At 42.3% G+C, this 22,659-nt stretch overlaps 1 protein-coding gene across 2 annotated transcripts in view; it reads left to right on the forward strand.

Moving 5' to 3' along the window:
- Positions 1 to 215: 215 nt before the first annotated feature.
- Positions 216 to 22,659, forward strand: part of CNN3 (calponin 3) — a 34,966-nt gene continuing 12,522 nt past the window's right edge. For both annotated transcript variants that reach the window (XM_089515690.1, XM_089515691.1), the window contains exon 1: positions 216 to 417. In XM_089515690.1, coding sequence (XP_089371816.1) covers positions 361 to 417 — 57 coding nt within the window. In that variant the 5' untranslated portion in view covers positions 216 to 360. The remainder of the gene's footprint in view (positions 418 to 22,659) is intronic.

Genomic DNA, 22,659 nt, shown 5'->3' on the forward strand with positions numbered 1-22,659 from the left:
ACTAACAGGGCTATATCTTTGATGCCTCCATCCTCCCCTGAGGCATCCTTGAAGCCCAGAAGGAGCAGGAGGGGAGTGGCGGCGTTATTTCCCTGAAGGAGAAGAAGGGGAAAGAGGCCAAGAGGGAGGAGGACTAGAAGTCCCTCCCCAGCATCCTCTCCTGGGCCCCTCCTTCTCCTCCCTCTTTCATCCCCCCTTTCCCCGTCCCGCCCTCCTTCTCCCTGAGCAATATCCAGTTGAGGCCAACACACCAAGCCAGCCTCACCACACAACCACACACAGACACACAGACACACACAAGCGGGCAGACTAGGGAGACGTCCAGGCAGCCACCGAGGAGCCTGCTCATCGTTTGCAGCCATGACCCACTTCAACAAGGGCCCCTCGTATGGGCTTTCGGCCGAGGTCAAGAACAAGGTAACAACACACAACCCAAGCAACGGGGGGGGGGGGGGGGCGTTAGCAGCCATTGTTTGGGCGCCTCTTTCGGGGGAACCCCATCTCCATCGGATTCAAAATGGGGTTCCAGGCGGAGGGGAGGGGAATGGCGTTGTGGTTGTGATTGTTGAACTGAGTCCTTTAAAACACACACACACACCCCTTTTTCCTCTTATCCTTCTTTTTTAAGCTTCTTTTCTCCCCCATTGCTTAGCTCAATTGGGTACCTGTATTTGTGTGTGTGTGTGTCTCTTTGTGTGTGTGTTGTTGTGTTGAACTGAGTCCTATTAAGCCTCCTTGAGAGGCTTAACTTTAGAGGTGTAACTGCTTTCTCTTTCTCTTCTTTTTTGATGCTTCTTTTCTCTTCCATTGTTTGACTTAATTGGTGTGTGTGTGTGTGTGTTGTGTGTGTGTGTGTGTATTGAACTGGGGTCCTTTTAAACCTTCATTTTTACCCTCTTATGCTTTGGAGATGTAACTCCCTTGTCTACATCTTTTTTAAAGCTTCTTTTCTTACCATTGTTCAGCTTAATTGGGGTGTGAGTGTGGGTTTGTGGGTGTTTGTGTTGAACTGAGTTCTTTTAACCCCCCCCCCCCTTTTCCCCCTCCTATACTATACTATATTCCTATACCTTGATTCCCTCAGGGATATAAATAAACGATTATTATTATTATTATTATTATTATTATTATTATTAGGTGCAACTCTCTTCCTTTTCTCTTCCTTTTTAGCTTTTTCCCTCCCCCTCTCCCCCCATTTTTGGCTTAATTTTGTGTGTTGAACTGTGTATTAAACCTCCTTTCTCCCCTTTGAGGTATAACCTTCATATCTTTCTCTCCTTTTTAAAGCTCCCTTTCTCCCCCATTGTTTGCCTTAATTGGGGTTTGTGTTTGTTGTTTGTCTTCTCGACTTCTTGAGGTTTTGGGTGTACAATAAGAGAAGGGGGAAAAGAACCACCAACCCTTCTGAAGAAAGTTCAGAAAAGCCCAGGAGTTTGTTCTCCTGTCCCCACACAACAGCAGCAGCAGCAGCAATGATGGAAGGACTTGGGAAGAAGAAAGGCTTTGTTGATTTGCTTTGTGATTCAAAAAGAAAAATCAGAGGGAATGGTGAGGCCAGAGAGCCCTCAGTTCTTAAACTGGAATGGATTTGGATCAAACCTTTGGAAAGACCTATCTGCCAGCTCTGACTCTTGTTGCTCTGATAGCCCTCCTCCAAGGAACGAAGGCTTTGCCCAAGCCTTCCTTTTGTGGGGAGAAGTCAGGAGCCCACCTTTTTTTTGCCCTGGAGGACTAGTGACCTCTTGTTTGTCCTCCTTTCCCAGATGGACCTGAGGTTTAAAGGGGAAGGGGGAAAAATCACTGGCAGGCAGCCATAGCTTCCCCTCCCTTTAAAGGGGGAAAAAATAACTAACCTTTCTACTGTTTTCTCCCCCTCATCAGCTATTAACGTTTAGCTGTGTAAAAAGATCATACAAGACAAAATAGGTAGGGAAATCTATACCATCCTCTGCTGAGGATATTCTGCAGCTTAAGTTTACCAGTCCCTTTTACTTCAACTCTTTGGATTATGGAGGATAGGAAAGATGACCAAAGTCCCAGTTTTACCCCTCCCCCCCATACACACACACACACACACTGTACAGAGAGAGTGTGTTCTTACTCAGTTTTGCTCCATTTTTAATCACCCTGTGTGTGTGTGTGTGTGTATACACACAGAGAGAGATACATACCTACAAACACAGGGTAATTAAAAAAGAATGGTGCAAAACTGAATAAGAACACAACTGTCTCTCATATATTTATATATATATTCAGTGGGATGGAAGGAGAGGGAGCCAGTCTTTTGCAGAAGGGCTCGCATTCCTCTGGCTTCTTTTTCTCCCTTTCTGGTTGCCAAAAGCAGCTCTTTCCAAACGGGGAGGCTTTATTCCTCCTCCTCCACCTCCACCACTTTTAACTTTGGTCCCCTCCTCTTTTGGGTGGAAAATCATTCCCCCCAAAAACAACAGGAATGAGGGGACTTTCCTCCCTTGTTTCTCTTCTGCCCCCCCTTTCCCCCCTCCCTTTCCCCCCTCCCTTTCCCCAGATACAGAGGAGGCGAAATGCAGTCACAGGGCTCCTTTCTGGCAAACCACTGTGGGATGACTGAAGAGAGAACAGGGAAGATGGGCAGACAAAGAAAAGGCTGGGAGCCTGTGGCTTTTGTCCAGGCACTTTGGCACCTGTGATCCTGGCTTTTCCAGTGCGGTGGAGGAAGGCCAGGCTGAGGGGCAAGGAAGGAGGACCACCACTCCTTGGTTGCCCCACTTTTCATCCCTGATTCTTGAGCTCTTGCTGCTGGTGCTCCTGCCTCTGGGACCCACCCAAACTGGGAGATGGCGGCAGCAGCAGGGGGAGTGCAAGGAGGTGCTCCCAGCCTACGTGGCTCCAGCCTAGAGCTAGCTAGCTAGCGCCAAGCAGGAGAGTAATGCTGAGGAACTGACTTTTCTGCTTCCCTCCCTTCCTCCCTCTTTTCTTTCTTCTTCTTCTCCTTCCTCTTCTGGCCCTCAGGGTGCTTTCACCTGACCAAGTGGCTAGACACAAAACTTGCTTTTCAAAACAGTAGAGCCAGCCTGGCATAGTGGTTTGAGCGTTGGACTATGACCCTGGAGACAATTTTTCAGTTAGTCTCAAAGGTGCTGCAAGAGCTCCCTACGTACTGACTCTACAAACCAACACAGCTATATCTTTGAGTTTTACCACCCTGGAGACCACAGTTTGAATCCCAGCTGGGCCATGAAACCCACTGGGTGACCTTCTGTAAGTCACACTCTCGCAACCTCTAGGCAAGACAAGGGCAAACCTCCTCTGAACAAAGCTTGACAAAGGAAAAAAAGGTTTGTCTTAGAGTCACCATAAGTCAGAAATGACTTGAAGGCACACAACAACAACAAATGTGAAGAAAAAGTTGAGGGAGAAAGAGGACCACCCCGCCAGCAGCAACGAAATTAAAAACACCGATCCCCTACATTTCTGTTGCTGAGGACCTAGCTGTTTTGAAAAAGAGGGCAGAAAGGCTAGTAGATTAAAATACAGCCAGCCCTCTCCATGTAATTTTTTTATCCATGCATTCAAACATCCGAGGCTAGAAAATATTTTAAAAATATATAAATTTCAAAACCAGACTTTGATTTTGCCATTTTATTTAAGGGGGCACCGATTCACTGTATTTAATGGGACGTGAGCATCCACTGGTTTTGTTATACACAGGGGATCCTGGAACCAAATCCCAGCGGATACCAATGGCCCACTGTACCAGCACTTAAAAGGGATGCTGAGTAGACCTACTAGTTTGTTCTTCTTTGGAAACATATTTATTGTGTATCCTTCCTCCCTTTCTCTGGCATCGTGACTCAAGAAGTCCTCTCATGCACACCTTTGTTAGTCTAGTCCCCCTCCATCTATATTTGATACTATCTCTTCACCTACACATTTCCTGTCCACTTTTGCATGCAGTCGTATTTTCCAAGTGATGTAGTGACAGGGGAATGGAGCAAGCCCTTTGGGTGTTTGTTTTTTAAAAAGGGATAATCTTTCCATCCTAGACAGAAGTATGAAAAAAAGGAGCAAAACTTGGCAACTGCACCAGGGCCATGATGTTAACTTGCTGAACCCATTGGTCTGGGAAACAGATGAGAAATGCCACCTCTGTCTCTCTCTCCCCCCTCCCCAACTTCCAGCCCAAAGCCCCAGCGCATTCCAGCTACATGACATCATGGGGTACTGGGGAGAGACCAGCCAAGCTGTGTGGGCGTTGTGCACAGAATGCTCATTGTCTCCACACTGCCGCTCTCAAGTCCAAAGTAGCGGGGAGGAAGGGGGGGGGAGAGACGCACAAAGGAAGCTCCTGCGGCTTTTCCATTAACTCCCCTGGGAAATAAAGTATTCCAAGACTCTCCTCCCTCCCCCCCATATTCTTCATCTAGGAAGCTTGCGTTGATGGGACTTCAGCCATGCACTAAAACATATGTAACATGCAATAATGGGAAGGGGACATTTGATACGTAGGAAAATAATTGCAGCTAGCAATATCTGGATATTTAAGCTTAGAGAAAATGCACAATCTTTGGGATAGGAGAAATACTCCTTTGTATGTGTGTTTTGCTTCTTAGTGCTCCATGACAATTTACTTTACTTTCTCTGGTTTTTGCCTCGGTATGTATTTTTGAACCATCTTTTGTCCAATTCTGTGTGTCTTTACCTGTGAACAGGTCACAGAGATTTGAGTAGGTTTATCCCAGTGGTGTGGTAAATACAGTAGCGCATGTTCTTGTTGAAGTTTGTGCTATTTTTCTTACGCTCCCCCTTGCTTTTCTGTGTCTGGTGTGATTATGCTGATCAGTATCACATCAGAAATAAGTCTTACACGGTTTATCTGAGCACTGATTTTGGCCTCAGAACTAAAGTGCTCAGACAGTACAAGTAGAGAATGGTGTTTTAAAAAAAGATATTTATTAAATCACATGCCTGGCCTGTGTAGACTTTCCAATCAATTAGTTTTATTTTCAAAATTGTTCTACAGCCTAATAATACACTAAAGTGTTGTAATGTGGATTCTTGAACACTCCTCCCCCCTAGATACCAAAATCCATGGATACTCAAGTCCCATTATTTACAATGGTGTAGTAAAATAGTGTCCCTCATATAAATGGCAAAATCAGGGTTTTTTGAATTTTTTCAAGCTGTGGATGGTTGAATCTGTGGATACGAAAGACCAACAGTATAACTAACCTCGTTTTATTAACTTATGTTGGAAAATGGAATTGCAGGTGTTCCAGTATATTTCTTTCCAAACTATAGCACTTTTGTCTCTGTAATACTGTGTTACTGCCTTGATGGGGACATTAAAAATCAGTATAGAGGAGCTGTGTTTTGTATTTCGCTGCAACAGTTTTAAAAGTGCTGCATCCAGGTGCTATTGGCTTATAAGTAATGATGCAAAACAAAAAAACAAAAACTTTACCACAAAGAGAGAATATTGATTCCATATATCTTAAAGCAGTGATTCTCAAAATCTGGTCATCCGGTTGTTTTGGACTTCACCTCCCAGAAGCCTCAGCCATCTTGGCCAAAGGGCTGGCATTCTGGGAACCAAAGTCCAAAACAGCTGGAAGGCCAGAGTTTGGGAATCGCTGTCTTAAAGTGTCAGATCCAGGTATTACTGTGTTGTAAGGAACAATACGAAAACTTTTCCACAAAGACAGAATATTTATTCCATATATTGTATACCCCCATTTTTATTTTCTGAACCACAACAATCAAGGTAAACAAAAAGTCCAAGTGATTTCATGCAGAGCATCTGGCTTCTGACGGGGACATGTAGGCCAGAGGAAAGTGCCTCACTCTTTCCATTTCCTTCTGCTAAGCTGAAGAGAGATGGAGTTCAAGAGGGGATGGGGCAGGTGACAGCTGGGGCAGGCAGCCTGATGGAAAGACTCTCACTGTGCAGATTGTTTTCTACTCAGTGACTGACTAAGAGTAGGATGTTTAATGCAGAGCTTGCAAGAATTTTGTGTGTTTTTGGGAGGGGGAGCTACACTTCTCAGATGTCTGAGCCAGCATAGCTGCTGGCCATACTGGTTGGAGAATTCTTGGAGCTATAGTCCAAAATTAACTTTTCCAAGCTCTAATTTAGTTTAGTCATTATGGCTTGATCATTAGCTATACCTTCTTTTAATTTATGTTGTAAGCCACCTTGTGTCCCATGATGGGAGTGAGACAGGATATGAAGTAAATTATACAACATTTTGTTTTAAGAATTTTTGGTTATTTGGTGCATTTTAAAAACTTTTTATCCATCTATCATTCACACAAAATGCTTCTGAAAGTGCCCTGATACTGTATTTGAAATACTCTGTTATATGGGGTGAGGGACTTGCTGTTTGAGAAAAGTCAAGTTTAAAGGTCTTGTGAGCATGTAGCTGTCCCCTGCTATGGAACTTGGCCAGTGTATTTAGCAGCAGAGTACTTTGGAAGATGCTTTGTACAAAGAAGCTATTGCTGCCATAAGATGCATTAACAAAGTAGAAATAATGCAGTTTGATGCCACTTTTAAGTACTTTAACTCCTTCTTATGGAATCCTGGGATGTGTAGTTTTACAAGGTCTTTAGCCTTCTCTGCCAAAGCATGCTGGTGCATTACAAAATTACAAATCCCAGGATTCTTTAGAATGAAGACATGGCAGTTAAAGTGGTGTCAAACTACATTATATCTACAGTGTAGATGGATTTTAGCTGAAACCAGGATCAGAAATTACATATCTCCAGAGGAACAACATTCTGTATTCTATTACTTTGCCATAAAACCATTAGTTTTTTACTGTTTGTTTTCTATCTGCTTTAAACTCCCATTCAGTAGGCCCATTAGTTTCAGTGGAATTGACTTCTAAAAGGAATTACAGCCTTTTTTCCTAAATATATTTATTTGTAAGTAATTTGAACAGATGCTACTTGAACTTATTTTTAGGTAAATGAAGTCAGGAACATAATCTTACATACATTTGTCTTTCCATTAACTTTGTGCTGTAATATACATGGATCAGACTGAAACGTTATTTCATTGCTTCTAGTAAGGCCATTATGTTATCTAAGAAATGATATCTCTAATGAAGTCTGCTTCCCAGACTGTAAGTTTGGTGAAATATTTTCCTAGATAAAAAAGTGTTTCTGCTCTGAAAGCAGGGAACAGACAAAACAAAGAAGACCAAATAGTAAAGGGAATCCTTGTTGACTGTAGTTATAGTTGGAGTGAGTGAATTTGAAGTCTTGAACTGACTTCCTTTACCCTCTGTTGCCCTCATGACTGAAGCAGGGGCCCTAGCAAGCTGAAAGCCAATAAAGGCTTATTTAATAAATGATTAAAAAATAAAAAGTGTTTCTTGTCTGTTGTTGTGTGCCTTTGAGTTGTTTCCGACTTAAGGTGACTGTAAGGCGAACCTATCATGTGGCTTTCTTGGCAGATTTCCTCAAAGCAGGTTTGCCATTGCTATCCTCTGAAGCTGACAGTGTGCGATTTGCCCAAGGACAGCCAGTGGATTACATGGCTCAGTGGGAATTCGAACTCTGGTCTCTGAAGTTGTAGTCCAACACTCAATCCACTATGCCACACTGGCTTTCAAAAGTACTTACCCTTTCATTTTTGGATAGTTTTCATTTCTGTGGACTGTTATTTTCACATTTGGTTATTCTCAGCTGTTTAATGATGTAATAGTCTGAATGTTGGAGTATGTACAGGGGTAGGCAAAGCGTGGTCTACATGCATCCGTTGGAACCCCCAAGTGTAGCCCCAGAAGCTTCCTCAAACCCCCAGAGCAATCATTTGCCAACACCCACCAAAAAATGTGCCCATGCCACTGCGTTTTGTTTCCCCTGACCCTCCAAAGCCACCAAATCTTCCCCAAAATATAAATAAATCTTAAAAATCAGCCAAAAATCAGTTAAAATGGCAGCCAGAAGTGATGTCACATTGCTTTAGGCATGCTGAAACATGCTGGTGTGGTGCCCATGGTGGGCACAGAGTGGGAAAATGTCCCCTGTATAAGTTGTCCATCCCTGGACAAGGACCTGGGAGACCAGGGTTCAGATCCCTGTTCAACTATAGAAACCCTCTGAATGACTGCAGGCAAGTAACACTCTTTCAGACTAAGAAGACAATGACAAATCTCTCCTGGATAAATCTTACGAAGAAAACACTAGGATAGGATTGTCATAACTGAGAGTGGACATGAAGGCACATAACAGTCAAGATGATAAATTGCCCCTGTCTAACATCAAGGCTGGCCTAGGTATCTGCAGGTAATCCTGAGCATTCTGTTCAATAAATGCTTGTAGTTCTCATCTGGGGAAGAGTAGACGTTGGAAAAAATAATAATAAAACAACTCATTCTTTACTTATCTCTTTGAAATGGTACAGGATTAGATCATACATAGCTGTCATCTCCCTAAGGGAAAGAATTAATGATATAGACACATGCTATTTAAAAATAGAAAAAAGGATTTCCTAGTTAGTACAGTTTTATAAATTCATAGGAAAACAGGAAGGGGCTGTGAAAAGTATGTAGGGAGTGAAATTAGATTCTGGCTTGGCAGAGAATGAAGTCCCATTACAAATGATTCCTGGCGTTTGAAAATTCATTGAAGAAGGTAGTGTGGTCCACAGTTGTTATTTCCCTTGATATGAAGTTCATAATGTCAATTTGTATAGGATTTAGTCATCTGAGCTGGTTGTTTTGGAGAGGCCCAATAGGTATAGTTAGTAGCAAAGAGGTTTAGGCCTTATTTGATTAACAGCTTTCTAAATATATCAAGTCTAGTCCAAACTCAAAAGCTAGTTAGGAAGACCATTTTACAGCGCAGTCCTGTGCAAATGATGCCCTTGATTTTACTTGGGCGAAGGACACATAGCTGTGCATAGAACTGCATACCCCTTGGGTTTTTAGGCCTCAAAGTCCCAGACCAATCTTGTGCAAACCTTTATACTGGTAAGTTTTAGACAATGTCCAGTCCTTCTACGTTGTCAGTATCAGTCAGGACAAACATGTTTTGGTATGGCTCTAGGTCAAGGAGTGTGTCTGCCATTGGTGAACCCATATTTTGCACCTAAAACAAGGTGCACACAGGTTCTGCACTTTGTTTTAGGGGAGAACTGCATAAAAGTGTAGATCATTTAATTACCATGCCAATGAAATTTGGCAAGATATTCAGTGGTGAGGCTTGGGAGGCCTGAAAAAATGTTATGGAGCAGATATGGCTCACATGTGCATGCGCTAGCCACCTTTATGCTAGCTCCTAGATTATAATCTAAGCATAGTGCTTCTTCACCTGTCAGGGACTTTCCAGGCAAAAAACTGTTTTTTAAAAACCTGCCTATTAAAGTCTCCATTTTCAATACTAGATAGTGTACAGAAGAGAGACTTATCACACTTTCCCAGCAATTGACAAAATCAGTAGTGTCAACAGAGAAGATTGTTACAGGGTTCACGTGGGAATAGTATGGTTGTGGTAATAGAGTGTGAGGTGGGAATTCAGAAAAAGAAAAGATGAGGATAGTGCATCAAAGAGTAAGAAAGAATTGTCCCTTATATCTTCCTTTGTTGATTTATAATTCAATAGTGTGTTAAACATTTTACATTTACATATAAAACATACAGTCCAGAAATTACATAACTGGCAATTAAAAAAAACATTCATGGAAAATAAAAAGAAGAGGCCAAAAGAAATGGTAAGGGGAAGTAATACGTGATAAAAGTGGTGCATGACAAAAGTATCAATGTACTTTCCATTGAGAAGTGAACTGCAAACCTCATTATGACATAAAATTTCTTGGCAAGGAAAAGGTTAAGCTAACATAACAGATGATAGCTTTATAGGCATTTTACAAATTGCTAATTTACTAATTTGTACAAATTATGTACAATTGATTCCTTAGAAACACCAAATATATTTCAGAGAAGGTAGTGATGCCATGTTTTATGACGTAGCAGCAGTGTCCTTCAGAATAAGTCTCTCTTCACTGTTTACTGTTCTGCATCAAAGGGATGATAGGTGAAAGAAGTTAAACGTTTACTAACTGCATGTGGGGATTTCTCCCTTACTTGTCCAGAGAGACTGCACAAATCTAGCTAGAATCGCTCCTATGTTTAAATACTTTGGAGTTCAGTACTATGCAATAGTGTGTCATCCCAAATTGTTATATTGTTTGTCTCTTGTGGATTATGCTACAATGTATTTTTCTTCTTTGTTTGGCTGGTTATAATAGGGAGGCCAAGTTACTAATGTAACACTCAGGAGTTGGAATGGGATTTAAAGACCATTTCCTCATATGTTTCACAACAAACAGGGAGGATTACTGTACACAGTAGATACAGAAGATTGTGCTAGGACCTGCTGGCCCACATTTCATGCATTGGGTTGGTGTATGGTACATATATCTCTTACAGTATTTAACATCTACATGACACTTTGGTGGGACATTGTCAAGATTCTGAATTGAACTCTTTTTCATAACATCCCAGAGATATACTGGGATGCTATGATGTGGAAGGGGAGCCGCCATGAAAGTACAGAGTCAGTCCGTACTAGGGTTAGGAAGGTGCAGTGCTTCCACACACCCCTAACCCTAGTACGGACTGAGTCCGTACAAAATGGCAGCTCCCCTTGCACATGGGGAGCGCCATGATGACGTCACGACCACGCCACCTCTATACAGGGCGGCACGGATGTGACGTCGTCGCTCTGCGCCAGGGCGCTTAGTGCACCCTTTCCGCAGAGCAGGAAGGCGCTCCGTTCCGGAGCTCCTTCCTGGTTTGTGGCGCCACTTTGCATCGCTGGGTGCAGCCTTCAGACGGCTGCGCCCAGCGAAGCAAGGGAGAAAGGGGCCAAGCGGCCCCTTTCTCCTCCTGCCTGCCGCCGCGGGGTGTCCTTGGGGCTTGAGGCCCCAAGGACACCCCTTTTCAGGCTGCGGGGAAGCAGCCTTTTGCCGCTTCCCCGCAGCCTGAAAAGTGGAGGATTGGGGCCTCGGAGGCTGCCGCTCTGGCAGCTGAGGCCCCGATACACCAGGGAAAGGGGCGGGTGCAGCCCGCCCTAAAGAAGCGGTCTGTAACCTGCCACTGTAAAAGACCTGAACAGATGTCTGGTCAGTATAGGGCTTGATAAAGGTGAACACACTGACATTTAATCCAGACAAACTGGATATTCTATGGATTTGGAATTGGTGTATAGATTATATTGGATGGAGTTAGGTTCCCCACAAAACTCAAGAGTTCACTTTGAGTGTATGCTTGGATTCTGGGCTGTTTCTTGATACTTGGAATATAAGTTATATTATTACTACTACTACTACTACTACTACTACTACTACGGTACATTTTGCCACCTTAGGTTAATGTGCTGGCTGGGCCCATTCTTGAGAGAGAGAGAGAACAAGCATACAATCAATCTAAGCATGCGCTTAATCACATATTGAGCTGGACAAACAGCGCCAAAGGGGCAGCCTTCAGCCGCCCCTTTTTCAGTCAGATAGGGGCTGCCACAACCACATGCCATGGCCCTGATCTGGCCGTTCCAGGGTGTGAAAAGGAGCTGTAAAAAGCGTCTTCTCTTTGTGTCCTGGAAAGGGTGCGATAGTCACGGCGCCGTGGCTATACAGCACTCCTTCGGTGATTCGGCATGTGAATGCAGTGCCAGAGAAACGCCATGAAACCACGCACCATGTGGTGCAGTGTGTGGCATCACCATGCCCTGGGGGCAGAGCTGGGCTGTGCATCATGGAAATGTTACACCCGACTCTGTCCCCCAGCCAGTGTTTCAGGCCAGTGTGTACAGGCTCAATGATGTGTTTATTGGTGTTGCCCCAAAGCAGTGTCTACAAAATACTATAGAATGTAAGCATTGCATATCAGAGCTGTTTGAAAAATTTTTGTTTCGGGAATAGAGCAGCAAATCATACACAAACACAAGCCAGGACATAATACTCTAGATATTTTGGTGCCTAAGGCAGAAAATCCCAACAGCATTTTAACAGTAGAAATACAAGTGCTAGCATGCTGTTGGTGAATATGCTGTAAGTCAGACTTACATCAATACAACAGACTTTTTTTGTTTTTTGGAGAGGATAGTATTCTGTTCCAGCCATGCAATGACCAAAACACACCTTGTGAGCAACAGAGCCCACCACCTCAACACACCATTTTTGTGTTGTCAGAGAGCAGGAAGAACAATAAGGGCATGGCTAAGTATTTCCTCTAGCTGAACCTGCTGCAAGGATGTCATCTGCAGGGATCTCCTGAAGACCCCCATAGGTCCTTAGGGATGCCTGCTGCAGAGATTCCAGCTACAGGAAAATAGCCGAACATGTTCCTACGGATACTCCCTTCTCTGATGATGTGAAAATACTAACGTTGGGTGGGCTGAATTGCTCACAAGGTGTGGTTTTCTCTGATAGGATTGTGAAATGTACTTGTGGAGACATAGCTACATGATAATACATACATCTCCTCCCGAAGGATCTCAGCCAATTTTCACAGTTTTCAGACTGTGCATGATGCTTCAGATCTTCTGCACTTCACTCTACCAAACTGTAGGGCCTGTTGTGGCCTCTTGGTATGTACAGTGGACCCTTGTTATCCGCTGGGGTTTGGTTCCAAGATCCCCCGTGTATAACAAAATCCATGTATGCTCAAGTCCCATTAAATATAATGACATAGCAAAATGGTGTCCCTTATAAAAAATGGAAAATCAAGGTAAATTTATACTTTTTGGAACATTTTCAAACCGTGTATGCTTGAATCCGTGTATAAAAAATCCGTGTATAAGAAGGGCCGACTGTACAAAGTCTAGGTACAACAGTGTATCTGGTGAGTTTCCAGCTCAAAATCTATGGCTTCTGAGGATTGTGTCTTTAACATTTCTTTAAAATACAATTAGATTGCAATACTTAACATATTTTTCTTGAATTCAGTGGAATGTATACGTGTAGAACTGTCATCATCCTGTGAAATCAATGTGAAATAGAGTAGTGGAAACAGTCTACAGTACAGCATTAATGTAAATGACCATATTAAAACCCTATAGATATGTCCCAACACCAACAGAAGGGCAGTTATGCATAGATATGCCAGGCTTTCTCCTGCAGGAATTATCTCAAATATCCCTGTTAGACTCATCTTCGGTCAAAACGTCACATTTGATGGCATACTACATCCCCACATTTTTAGACATTTTACATGGAAGAAATTACTATCACTTTTAGCCTCTGAAGTACCCATACAGATCAACGACAATGCTATTAATTTGTAAAGCTTGGAAATGGCAGATCTTAACCACAGAAACAGCTCTTTCCAATGCAGGTTTACCTTTGTTTAGGACATAGTTCTTAAAAGACCTTTGGCTTGAAAATTCTCTTGAGAGAAACAAAATCAGAGAAGGAAAAGTGGGCTATGTAGTGGGGAGGATTCCTGAGGAAATAAAGGATCTAGCAGATCTTTACAAGGAAAAGGAATTGCTCTAAGAACACTTTCATGTGGGAGGTAAAGCAGGCCAGTGAAAGGTCCCTGGCCAGGAAATTTAATCCAAAAAGCAAGAAAAAGGATCATGGGGTTGGGCAGAAAGGAAAGGGATGAAAACTGCTGTGTTTTTCCCCCCTCGGGGCTGTTCTGGCCATACTCTTTTCTGTGTCCTACTCCAGCAGTTGGGAGACAGATGGAGGACCTCAGTCTGGCCTCAACATGTCATTCCTGCCAGATATCATGTGTGTTGCACTGGCGATGGGGAGAGAAGAGACAGAGAAAAAAGAATGAGGGTGGGTGACAGCAATTCAAGCCTCCCTGACTGACAACTGAATGAACTGCAAATAGGCTGAAATCCTCCCTCCTTTAATCCAAGAGGCCTCAAAACGGGAAGTGTGCACTAGGTATACGCTTTCTAAAACTCAAAGCTGAGGTGTTTCACCTCTGTCCAATTTGTATTTTTTTCAAAAGTTACTCAGAATGCTCCCCTACAACCTAGATGTCATTTTCTCTCCAACATTGTCAGCCCAGGAGAGACCTTTTACAAAATAGAAAAAGAGGTTAGAAGGTACATGGGACACTGAAACATTCACTTACTCTGTATACTCATGTATAAGTCTAGAAATTTTAGTCAGAAAAATTGACCCAAAAAACCTGGGTCGACTTACCCATGGGTCAATGTAAGTACTGTACTTTAACTCTTATCAAAAAGGGAACCATGCTCTGGTGAAAGGTGAGAGATTAATCTCTTTTCAGAGTGCCTAAAAGAAGCATTAACTCCTCTACTATCTCATCCATCCAGCCTTTATGGTGAGCACAAACAGTTATGCCTGTCAAATTTTTAAAAGATCTTTAGTATTATTTTCCTTTGCTTCATCCTTCACATCCTTTGTTATATGCTGCTAAGTTTTACCCTCGGGTCATATCAAAATCCATAATTTTGGCCCCAAAACTTGCCCTCAATTTATACATGAAGTCAACTTATAATCGACTATATACGGTACTTACTTACAAAATTAAAATTGGTGACAGGAAGTCCTTGGCAGCCATATGCAGCCCATGTGCCACACTTTCCCCATTTCTGCCTTAAACCAGTTTTGTACCCATACATGGCAAGCTGTCATATGAATCCATCTACACTTTAAAGATCCTCCATGAAGCAGTTGTGTTATGTGCTATATCTGTGTGCAAAACAGTGTAGGGTGTGTACACTGTACAGTCAGTGTTAGGGACATTATCCCGAGGCAGTTCATGTTGGTCCTTGGTGAGTTTTCAATGTGTCTTTTGTGAATCTCCCCGCCTTCTCCATGATAGCTTCTCTGAGTTGTTCTCATCAAGCCTATTGGACATCCTTGATGCACTTGTTTCTGAAGTGAAAAATTATGTGAGAACAAAAAGTGAAAGAAAAATTGAGCCTCTTTAAGTAGGGGAGCTTGGATGGGTCATATAACCTATTTATCATCAATGCTTCTGGAATGCTGTGAATTTGCATACTTTCAGTGTTCCTACCAGTAAGCCAGGATTTTCCTGTTAGCTAGGATTTGGGGGAGAGTCTGGAACTGAATAGAACGGCCAGAAATGTGATATATAGAGTTATGTCTCAGACATCATTTGCTTAGGAAGTTACAGTCTTGCGTGCCAATAAGAGCTAGGAGAAAACAGGAGCCGAAATGATTACACACAAAAATAGCAGGAATTAGTGGTGAATAAATTAATAAAGCCTAGTCTGCCTTTTCTCTAGCAGCCCATTGCTTCTTGTTTTGTTAGAAAAGCACATTTTAAAAAAATCATTTATGCTGCTGTTTATGTCTATATATCACACACTCTTGAAGAGGCTTACATTACCATGTCTGTGTAAATCCTCCTGCATTCCATCTGAAGACTGTTAAACTGCAGACTATGCAGACAGAAATATGAGGCCAACTCCTCCTTCCATGTTCATTTGACATCAGTTTGATGAAAAGCTCTGAAGAACTCAGAGCTTGCTCATGATTTCATGACATCTGATTGGTTTTAATAAATTGATTGTGTTTTGGGGTAATTTTTTTCTTGTGCCACAGCACAGCTACCTATTTTTGTGTGTGCGTGTTATAACATTTACCCCCATCCCTTGTTTATTCAGCAGGTTCCTCCTCTTCAGTATGATGTTATTTCCATCATCTGGCCTTGAGGACAGTTCTACCAACTTCCATTTACCCATCTTTCGATTCAATGATGATTAAGAGGTTAACCAGAACCGTCATTTAAAGTTTGAATTTACCACAGAAATTTAGTTATTTTTGTGTATCATCTCCAGTTTCAGTTTAGCCATATTCAAGTAGTGTAGGAGACTTCCAATTACTTAGATCCAGATTTGTAGGAGAGTTTAATACCTGAACGCTGAACTTTCTTAGATATATACAAAATTATTCAATTTCAGCAATACTGATAAGTTGGAATAGCTGTGTCAATAAGACAAAGATTCTTCTGAGGTGGTTTCAAGAATGCAACTATAATAGCAGGATATACAGTACTCATTATATACCAATTTGCAGCCTACACAGATTCTTTATGTTGGCCACAATATTTTATTGTGCATTTGGCTAGCCACAGACAATTTGCAAGCTTGCTTAAGTGGAAATTTGACTGCACAAGTATCAGCCTGTTACAATTGACATGTGTTTTGTCCTTGATTATTGAATTGCTCTTAGGTGGATGTTTGACTGTCTGCAGCACATATATGTCAGCAAAACAGATACATCTGATGATGGGATCAAAACCGCCAGCAGTAAATGTAATCATTTATAAGATTGTGTCATGGTAGCACAATTACTGTCAAAATAATTTATTTGTTTTGTTGAAGTATGCAGAACAATTCCTTCTGAGGCTTGTATGGGATGTTTATTGTATCTTCCACCTTCTCCATCATTGTGGAACTTTTTCATCTACATGTACATGAATTCCTCTTTGCAGGACTGAGGTACAAGCCAGCAGTCTTTAGCTGGCTCCCAGATGTTTTGTGTCAGCTACCTGGGTTGGGAGATATAAATGGGACTCCTGCTGGAGTGGCGGGGGCTGATGCTAGTGGACTTGGCACTGAAGGAGAGACACCAAAGGGGGGGGGGTCTTTGGAGAGTTGCCCCTTCTTCCATGTTTTAGAGAGAAGGGTGGGCTTGTTTTTGAGGGTATTTTGCAAGGATGTGTTTTAAAAAGGTGTTGGTGGTTGTGGTATGGGGAGTGGCTATCTCAGACATAAAGGGCAGAGGGAGATACAGAAATGGGAGTCAGTGTGCTGTCATGGGGAAAGGGATTACAATAACTGTCTCCCTATTCAAATAGCCTGGATAGCCTTGGTGACGGTCCCCAGTTGAAAATGCTGCTGTTGAATGGCATTGGTGAATGGTAGAACAACTGCCATTCAGGAACTGATCCTGGATAAACATACCGACCCAACCTGTATCACAGAAATCTGGTCCAGATGAAGCTGGAGGTAGGGGTGTTAATCTCTCTTGGCTTTGCCCACCAGGATTATCTGTACAGTAGCAGTTGAGACAGGGGAGGGAATTGGAATCACAGTGGTTTATCAGGATTCCACCCCTCTCACCAGACAGACGGTTGCCTAGTCTGCTGGATTCAACATGGGTGACTGTAACAGCAGCTTTTGATACCATTGATCTGTCTGGGCTGTCTCCTGGATGGGTCTTGAAAGGGCTGCTTTGCAATGGTTCCAGTCCTTCTTGGAGGTGTGAGTTCAGAAGGTGGTGCTGTGGATTTCGTCTTTGACCTCTCGAGTCTCTGTCCCACCATGCTATTTGACATAACTGAAACCACTGGGGGAGGCTGTCTTGAATTTTTGGGTCAGATGTCACCAAAATTAGAGTCAGGCTGGTGATATTCAGCTTCATTTCCTCTTTCCCATCAAACTCCGATGAAGTTGTCTCCATTTTAAACTGGTGTCTGTTGTTTGTAAATGATTGAATAAGACTGAGAAAATTGAAACTTAAAGCGAAAAGTTCTCCCAGTCCATCGAAAGGCAGATCAGGGAATAAGGATTCAGTCCGTTCTGGATAGGGTTATTGGTTTATAGTTTGGGTTGTACTCCTCAGTTCAGCCCTGAACCTTGATGCTCAAGTTTTTTCAGTGGCCAGGAGTGCATTTGCACAGTTATAGCTAGTCTGCCAGCTTTGTCTGTTCCTCAGAATCCCTGATCTGGCCACAGTGTACGTGCCTTAGCTAAATTCCATCTGGATTTTTGTAGTGCACTCTACATGGGGCTGCCTTTGAAAAAGGCTCAGAAACGTCATTTGGCACAAAGAACCACAGTCAGATTGTTAACTGGGGCTGGCTAAAGGGAGCATACAGTTCTTTTGTTGCAAAAGCTCACTGCTTATTTGTTCCTGGATGTAATTCAAAGTGCTGGTTATACAGCTTGGGTCTAGGCTATCTCCCTATATGATCCTGCCCACACTCTTTAAGATCTTTGGTGAGGCCTTGGTTTTTAATCCAATTACACAGGTATGTATGTCTGGTAGGAACATGAGAGGGGGCCTCCTCAATGGCTGCTCCCAGACTCCACTACATTTGAAAAAACACCATTAGGCAGTGTTGTTATATTACTTTTAGAGAAAGTTGTATCATGGAGTGGCAAATCAATATTGTTAATAACAAATAAATGACCAAGATCCTGCACTGTCAGATTTGTAATTATGATGACCAAGCTCCATTGATGTATATACATCTGACACTTAAGCCGGGCAGTGACCAAAGTGAATGGTTACCAAGGTTCTGCAGACAAGGCTCTAAATACCCTAGAAAACACCAGATCCTGTCTGATCTTGGAAGCTATGCAGGGCTAGCCCTTATTAGTATTTGGATGACAGACCACCGAGTAATACCAGGTGTCATAGGCTATATTTCAGAGGAAATAACTGGTAAATCCACTTCTGAGTATTCCTTGCCTAAGAAAACTTTATAAAATTAATGGGGTCACCGTAAGGTGACAGGCAACTTGGAGACCTATACACACGTGCTAGAAAAAATAATTATACCTACTTAAAAAGTCATCCCACATATTGACACTGTCATATGATCATTAAGCCATGTCCAACATAATTGGAGATTAAATGATGGTAAGCATTTGCTTATATAACTGGTCTAGACACAAGAACTACAGGCAAGAAGAGAAACAGCCAGCCACTGATGTTGTCGAGCAATAACCTTCTTAAATTCATGGGGTTGCCATAAGTTGACAAGCGACTTGAAGAAACGCACACACTGACAGATCAGGATGCTGGGAAATGACATTCTGCTGCACTCTCCTGGGCATTTACCATTGTCCTGAACTGTAGCACTTTGGTAACCATTGGGTTGCAGCACTCCCTGGCTTAAGCGGTAGGGGCTTTTTTTTGGGGGGGGGGGGTCACATTTGGTTATTAATAACTGTAAATGTGAATCCCTCATGGTGGTGCAAGTGGGAGTGCATGCCCAATGAGAAGAATAGGAATTAAGGTCTCACATTTTTATTATCTGGGGGGGAATCCAGAAAGGATCCCCATGGATAGCAAGTGCTCACTGTATTTGGAAGTATATGTGGAGACATCTTCCAATAATGAGTAACAATGTCAAGGTCTTATTTGTTTAAGATTGCTATCTATTTATCCAGTGAAAAAAGGATAGTAATAGTCATTTTTCTGCTATATAACAAGTGTGAAATCTTCTTTAAAAGATAGAATTCTGTTTTCATGGCTAAATTGTCTGCTTGATTTATTTTATTCAATGTGTAAAATTAGAGCCAGAGTTTTATTAGCAAATTCCCTGGTTAATAGCACACTGGAAAAAAATGTTCATCTGAGACATAAGGAACTGTATTAGTATCTCAGCTGTTACTGATTTTGAGCTCCTCTGTCACCCTTATAGATATTAATTTCATAGACATATGAAATTTAAGAACATCACATTTTAAACAAATCTTCACTGTGTATATGTAAACACATTTTGGTTGTGCATATGGTATTGTAATTCAAAGGTATAATTTTAATTTTCCTAGTTGTTTATGTCAGAACTATTAGCATTACATTCAGTCGTATATGGGAATTATGATTTACGAGTGACATTACTCCAAGAAAGTGTTACTAAGGATTCTATCTGGTGTGAAATGGGAGGAGGTCAATGGAGGGGGGTGACCATGAGTTACCGCACCAACCCTAGTGACGCCACCGGTATACTCTGCCAGTAAATGACAGTACAGTAATTGTCCAACCATTGTAACATTCTGTTGTAGCCTGAAGTCCTGTGGGGAGGTCTTGCAGGTTGGGGGCAACATGACTTTTAAGCTGGTTTTGTATGTTCTTTTCTAAATGCTGCTGTTGTAGCAGGAAATAACAAAGTACATGACTTCCAGGTCACTTCCTGCTGGAAAAAAGCCCTCTCTTGGTCAAAGGTGGCAAAAAACAACAGTGGAATCACCTCTCATGTCCACAAGGGGCAGATGTGTTAGGGTCATTTGAGACCTAAAAAATCAAATTGCTTTTGCAGGGGATGTAGCCTCAAAAGTATCCTGGAGGACCAGTGTGACCCTAGACCCTGAGAATTGCTCATCCTACTATAGTAGAATTGACTCCCAGAGCCATAAAAATAAAAACATTCCTTGTTCACTTTAAAAAGTCACTTAAAACCAGGGGGTTGCGCACTGGAAACAAGACTTCTCAGTTTGCACACAGTTGAAAACAGAAGGAAACAAATACAAATGTGTTGTTTTAAACAACACGAACAACAACCCAGTGCTGCCAGGACTGACCTCACCTACTAACAGAGAGTTAAAGGGAAACAATTTAAAATTACTTTATGGTGATTTATGTCTGCAAGTAGCTAGATAGCAAACAAATCTATGCAAGAATCAAATTATCTCTTTTATGTGTTAAGTCAGTAATAACATAACCACCATACACTAATTGCAACTGTCTGCACATCCCAGCAGTTATTCCAATCAGTTTGTCCATCTGGCAGACTCAAGTTTTAGTTAGTTACCTCTCATCAGGTTTCTGAGAAGATTCTTTGGTATCTCAGAGGAGACTAGCTTTAAGCCCAGTGTAATGCAGTAGTTAAGATTCAGTTTGGTCATTTAATGAGCAGAACAGTATGAGGAATCAGTGGAGACTCTCCCCTAGAGATAATGGGCAGGGAAGCAACACTGCTGCAGGTCCTCGTGTTGTTCTCTCTCATGCTTTTCTTGAAGGGATTTCCAGACCAGCTTTTGCAGGAAGCCCAGGGGCCACAGTGAGATTGAGAAATTATAAAGATCACCTGGCCCATGCACATCCAGCCTGAATGGCGCTCCAGATTCAATCCAGTGAACTGTGAGTGGAACATTTTGAATAGGATAATGATCCCATGTCAGACACTAGCTGCTTTAACTGGAGATGGGAGGGACTGAGTCTGGGCTCTCTTCCAGTACCTTCAGTAAGACCAATTAAACATCACAAAAGAGCTTTTAAGAGTTTCAAATAAATTTTGATATTCCAAAGGCAAGAGGACGAAGAAAATGATAATGTCGGCAAAGGACATGGTAGGTGCCTAGTCTGCAATATGTTTTCCTGGTTCACCAAACACCCACACAGGCTTGCTGGGAGGGAACTATCAACTGATAATGCAGGCAGAAGCAGTGAATTGCAAGAGGCTAGAAAGCATCCATGCCTGTGAGTCTGTTAAGAGAAAGGCATTAGTCAAGCAGTTCCAAGTCAAGGGCAACAACAGGAATCAAGGACAACATGGTCCAAGGGCTGAAGAAACCAGGAAGTCCAAAGTATGAAATGCAGGAGCCTGGAAACAGGTATCAAGGACAGGAATGCTGGCTAGGAAGCAGACAAGTTGCTTCCAGCCCTAGTCTTAGGCAAACTCAGCTCTTAAATAGCCTGACACCACCTGATCCTAATCAGAGCTGGCTTGCTGCTGCTTGCCCTGCAGCCTGGCTGAGCATTTTATTATATCCTTTGCTTTTTTAATTTTGTGCCTCCTAGCTTGAGGACTTAAGACCCCAGCTGTGTCCTCTGCCTCATGAGCAGGTGAGTCTTGCCCTTGCCCTGCTGGCTGAGGCTGCACTTCCACAGGGTGAGCTAGCTGAGGTTCTTGTCTGGAAGACTTGCCTGGGTCCCTTCCTCAGCCTCCTCATCAGACTCTTCCTCCAGGTCCCAGTCCTGCAGCTCCTGGCCCGTGACATATGTTAAACTTAAAATAGTGATTAACAGTGTTTTTTGCCGACTATTTGAATCAGTTTATACCCCATGTGTGAGGTCACATATTGCATCAAAACATACTGGGACAAACATACAATAAACACGCTCTTTGAAAATACAAAATCTAGCTCTTTGAATCTATTGTTAACACTAATCTGCAGCTGTGCCCAGTGCTGAAGAAGCATCTCTGCATTTCAGTTTAAAATGAGTTCTTGTTCTGTCATCTGAGCGGCTACAATAGAAACTACAAAAATACTTGTGGTTGCATGCTTGATTTTCTGCCATGTGCCTATTGTTTTGTCAGATTTGTCGATTTCAGTCACTAACAATATAATACTACAGTGTTTTTCATTAGCAAATAATACCAGCAAGGGCCAAATTTTTTTTAAAAGGACAAAAAGTTTAGCTCATTGATTATATTGTAGTCCAGTAGAATGGTTTCACTGCAGCAGCACAAGAAATGACTTAATTCCTTGAATCTGAAGCTTAGTCTTCTTGCCTAGCAGAGGCATTAGGGACAGACCCCTGCCTCAGCTCTGCCCTTGAAAACAGTGCATAACTTTTCTGGCACATCACAGCTATCTTTAAAAGCAACATTTCTTAGAAGCCTTAGTACTTATTAAAATAAATTTTAAAACAGCAACTTAATTGCAAATGTATTGGCCAGAATTCAGTAAGGGACTTAGATCTTCATAAGTGGACTAACGCCTGCAGGAAATGGAATTGAGCAGTTTTGCAACATTCATACTGAGCAAAGGCTTGCCATGATATTACTATGTAGGAGAACCAGTGGAGTGACTGTTGCACAATGAGAACAGTGTGCATTAGGACACTGGCTATGAAGTGACATTGTGCATTGGTAGGCCCCAGTGTTCATCGGGACACTGTTGCCGGTGCTCTCATAGACATCTTCATATTCACTAACAGGGTTTGTTTGCTGCAAAATTCAGTTTACATAAGTTACA

This window comes from Sceloporus occidentalis, unplaced genomic scaffold (assembly GCF_023333645.1).
Source record: "Sceloporus occidentalis isolate IW3139 unplaced genomic scaffold, rSceOcc1.0.p SCAF_3, whole genome shotgun sequence".
In the NCBI taxonomy this organism is placed as follows: domain Eukaryota; kingdom Metazoa; phylum Chordata; class Lepidosauria; order Squamata; family Phrynosomatidae; genus Sceloporus; species Sceloporus occidentalis.